The sequence below is a fragment of the Notothenia coriiceps genome, unplaced genomic scaffold (assembly GCF_000735185.1).
Source record: "Notothenia coriiceps isolate Sejong01 unplaced genomic scaffold, NC01 NC01_scaffold00037250, whole genome shotgun sequence".
NCBI lineage: Eukaryota > Metazoa > Chordata > Actinopteri > Perciformes > Nototheniidae > Notothenia > Notothenia coriiceps.
In genome coordinates this window covers 1,547,024-1,550,808 of record NW_011369951.1, presented here as the reverse complement: position 1 = coordinate 1,550,808, position 3,785 = coordinate 1,547,024, and the positions used below count along the sequence as shown (strand labels likewise).

General features: G+C 37.8%; 1 protein-coding gene across 2 annotated transcripts; it reads right to left on the bottom strand.

Moving 5' to 3' along the window:
• Positions 1-416: 416 nt before the first annotated feature.
• LOC104966650 (non-structural maintenance of chromosomes element 4 homolog A-like) lies at positions 417-2,054 on the bottom strand. 2 transcript variants are annotated; one of them, XM_010795857.1, is made up of 4 exons: positions 1,910-2,054; positions 987-1,207; positions 817-897; positions 417-637 (listed from the first exon to the last, which is right to left on the bottom strand). In XM_010795857.1, the coding sequence occupies exons 2-4, from the start codon at positions 1,183-1,185 to the stop codon at positions 432-434; spliced, it is 486 nt and encodes a 161-aa protein (XP_010794159.1). In that variant the 5' UTR covers positions 1,186-1,207; positions 1,910-2,054; the 3' UTR covers positions 417-431. The 2 variants fall into 2 exon arrangements, with proteins under 2 accessions (XP_010794159.1, XP_010794158.1); XM_010795856.1 differs by lacking the exon at positions 1,910-2,054 and adding an exon at positions 1,296-1,900.
• Between the last annotated feature and the right edge of the window lie 1,731 nt (positions 2,055-3,785).

Below are 3,785 nucleotides of genomic sequence, written 5' to 3'. Positions count from 1 at the left end.
CGTAGAAACTGGCGTACGCCATTTTTTGAGCGTATATCCCTTTATAAATGAGGCCCCAGGCTCTGGGTAAAGAGTGAGGGGCTAACTCATCAAGGCACACACAGCGCACAGATGGAGTTTTCCTTTCTTTTTTACTTCAACTAATAGACTAATGAAAACATTTTTATATTAGCCGAGTAACGTTTAGTCGACTATTTGGGGGCAGCCCTATGACTTTCTACATTTTTTATAGTTGGTTTTTTTCATGTAGCTGCAATGTTATCTTTCTGTTTATGTCACATGGTCTTATATATGTATTTGACCGTGCTTTGTTGAAAGATCTGAAAACAAACCTACTTCTCAGTTTTATAGATATTATAAGAGCAATGATGTACGATTTTTATAACCAAAGAAAGAAACTATCAACAATGTATGAAGGTAACAGCTTTTCCTCAGCTGCCATTGTGGTCACTGAACCTACTGAACTGAACTTTGGCAGTAATTACGTGTATAAATAATATACTCACAAGGTGTTCAGTGAAAGCAGTGGGATCAAAAGCAGCGCCTTCCGCGGCAAGTTGGCTGGCTTTCTCCTTGCCGAGGTCTGAGGTCACAACGAGGAGCTGAGCATCCAGAGCAGCTTCTCTCGACTGCCGCACTGCCAGGGAACATGCACAAATATAGGGTCAATTGTTTCAAATATAACATCACAGTACATGTGTTTCGCGTGCATGTTTAAAGATGCTGCTCTGATGGAGAAAAATGTTTTTGGAATGCATTTTCCTGCAGTTCAGTCATGCAACAGGTGTGCAATAGATTGTGGTTGTGTCACTCTACCATCTTTAAAAAGTTTGTTTGCCTCTTCTAAAACTTCTGTGAGCTTGTTGTTGGAGGGACTCAGCATGTCTTCCCTATTCTCTGGAGGGGGGACACAAGAACGAAATACATTAATGACATGCCAACAGAATCCTACCTATACTGCCTTGCCAGACCCTCTGTTTACTCACGTTGCACTGACTGGATGAGTTCTCTGTACTTGCTCCGTATTTCCCTCCGGATCCCCGGGTTATCGTCTTCGTCTTGCATGTCAGCTTGGCCGAGGTCACAACCACTGTTGTCCCCGTCACTTTGGTCCGATTTCCTCTGGCCTGCAGGGGCATTCTGGCGGGGAGCTTCCTCACCATCACCGCCTCTGGCACGTTTCATGATGCGTCACTTAGTGGAAGAGCTGTTTAGTGAGGAGAAACGCAAAACATGATCAATATAAACAAAGTAGGCTACCTCTCTGCTTGTAAATGTTATAACTAATAAATTACCTTGTGACGACAACAACCGTGCGACTATCTGAGTTTGGATCTGGAAGTTTAGCCACGAGATAGAAACCAGCCACTCTAGCTACTTTACAAGATAGTACAATGAAAATTTTGCTAGTGTCATATTAAATATAAGTCGATCAACATAACATCATTAATATAGTGCAGTCGAATTGCCAGTGTCTTACTGTATACATACTAGAAGGAAACGAACCATAGCTAACGTTGGCTTCTGCATAAGGACAGAAGTATCTACTTAACTTTGTATTAAACACTAACTAAGCATTGCATTTGTCTTATATATCAAGTACAGTGTGGTTAACATAACAAAATACATACAAAATATGCTGAAATGTGTTTAAAAACCCAAACTCTGCAAACCAGAAGCAAACTTCTCCCAGATCGGCGGCTAACACTAACACGGAAGTTCCGAACGGTTTACCATCTTGATCTGAGGAAACGTTAGCCGATGTTAGCTAGTACAATCAGTTGTGTTAGCAACGAAGCTAAAACGTCCTACGTCATTTCCTAGCAAAGGTCCCACTGAAAGTAAACTCAGAGCGGGTTATTGTTTAAAACATCAATACATCTGTTTACAATTAATCTAACATAGCTACCTGTTCGGCAGACTGAAGACGCGCCAGGATCATCAAAAAAATGTTGACGTCAACAAAGTTAGATTCTTCTTCTATTAGTTTATGGCGGGCTACAAACCAACGATTAAGGTGAATACCGCCATCTAATGAAACGGAGTGTGTAGCATCATGAGCATAATTTCTCACATAAAAAATAAATAAAACTATATTCTGGATATTAAACCTGTATTTTTTAAATATTTAATTTACATTACATTTTACTTGTTAGACGCTTTTATCCAAAGCGATTTACATACTCAATACTGTGTGGGCAATCCCCACAGGAGCAATTTGGGGGTGAAGTGTCTTGCCCAGGGACACAACGACCGACAACTGCAGTGGGGTTTGAACCTGTGACCCCCTGACCCGAACACCAACGGACAACCCAATACGCTAAAGCCCTTTGCAGCTGCAGTTGTTTATCTCCAATCGGTAACAATCCTTTAATGCTCCATTCCATTCCTAGGTCTACTCTTAAATATTCCTCTTTCTGTTTTAAATCTTCTAAATCCTATTAAATTACAAATCTCACATTAATCCGTTGGTGCCTTTTCGTTTGATAAACAAGGTATCATATAGTTAAGTGTGCCCTAATCTCAACCTGGGAAAAAAACTTCTCTTATACATTTGCCTTTAAAAAATAACCCTCTGACGGAATTTAGAATGTTGTAATAAACTCTACCCTTTGTTTTAGTATTCCATATATCCTGCAAGGATTTAATTATTCCTTGCTGTAATAACGATATTATTTCTGATCCCCCAAAACACATTTTTTAAATATCATTATTTTTATTTAATGCACTTTTTGCAAGTTTGTCTGTGACCCTTTATTCCAAAATGGGCCAGATTCCAACAATCTACTAATCTATCTAATCTATTCTTAATTGTTGTATATTTAGTAATGACACATACTTCAATTAAAATATCCTCTCGAACAGTTTGACCTGATTTCAGAATCTGTAAAAGTTAAAGTCGTTTTTTGTTAGGAATTCTTGTCCCTTGTATCCAATGTATAAACCCATCTCGGACCATTCTCTAATTTGTTCTACTATTTCAATGTTTACTTTATGTTCTGGAAATATCCATGGAGGTACTAATGATTGCAGGTCTGTTCAGAATATTATCTAATTTGTAATGTTTAACTTTCTTATTAATGTCCCATCCAAAAACCTTTGCTGAAAACGAAGTATACTCCCAACAGTTTTGTAAAACAGTTCAAGCTATGATTTGATTACCTATTTCCTGAATTCTTATAGTTTAGAGATAATTTAACTCTCAATAATTCCAATATTAGATTCTACTCGTAATGTGTTAATGGGTGTGGTTTTGCTCGCTCCCAGACTGAGTCTTATTCCTCTGTATTGCTTTTCAATCTGACTTTTTGCTGCTGATTCATACAACCTTAATCCAAAGTAGATCTCATCAGAGTCCTGAATAGTGAGGCTTCTCTTTCAGTTCCCCATTGAAATCCAACTAGACACCGCATTAAGTTTAATACCTTTTTACATTTAGTCTCTATATTTTCAATATGATTCTTCCATCTATATTTTTCATCCAACCACGAGCCCAGATATTTAGACACTTTTACTCTTTCCATAGGTGTACTGTAAAGCAAGTCCCTTTTCATTACCTATTTTATTTTTAGTGAGTAGCATATAGTTCAACTTTGTGATGGAAATCTTTAATCCCCAATTGAAAGACCATCTCTCTACGTTTATGATTGCTTTCTATCTAAATATTTAGTATATGTACCCCTCTTTCAGATTGTTCCATCATCAGACATTACTGTATACCTGTTCCTGTATGTTCAAAGATGTTGTTTATCATGATATAAAAAAGTATAGGGCTGATTACAATC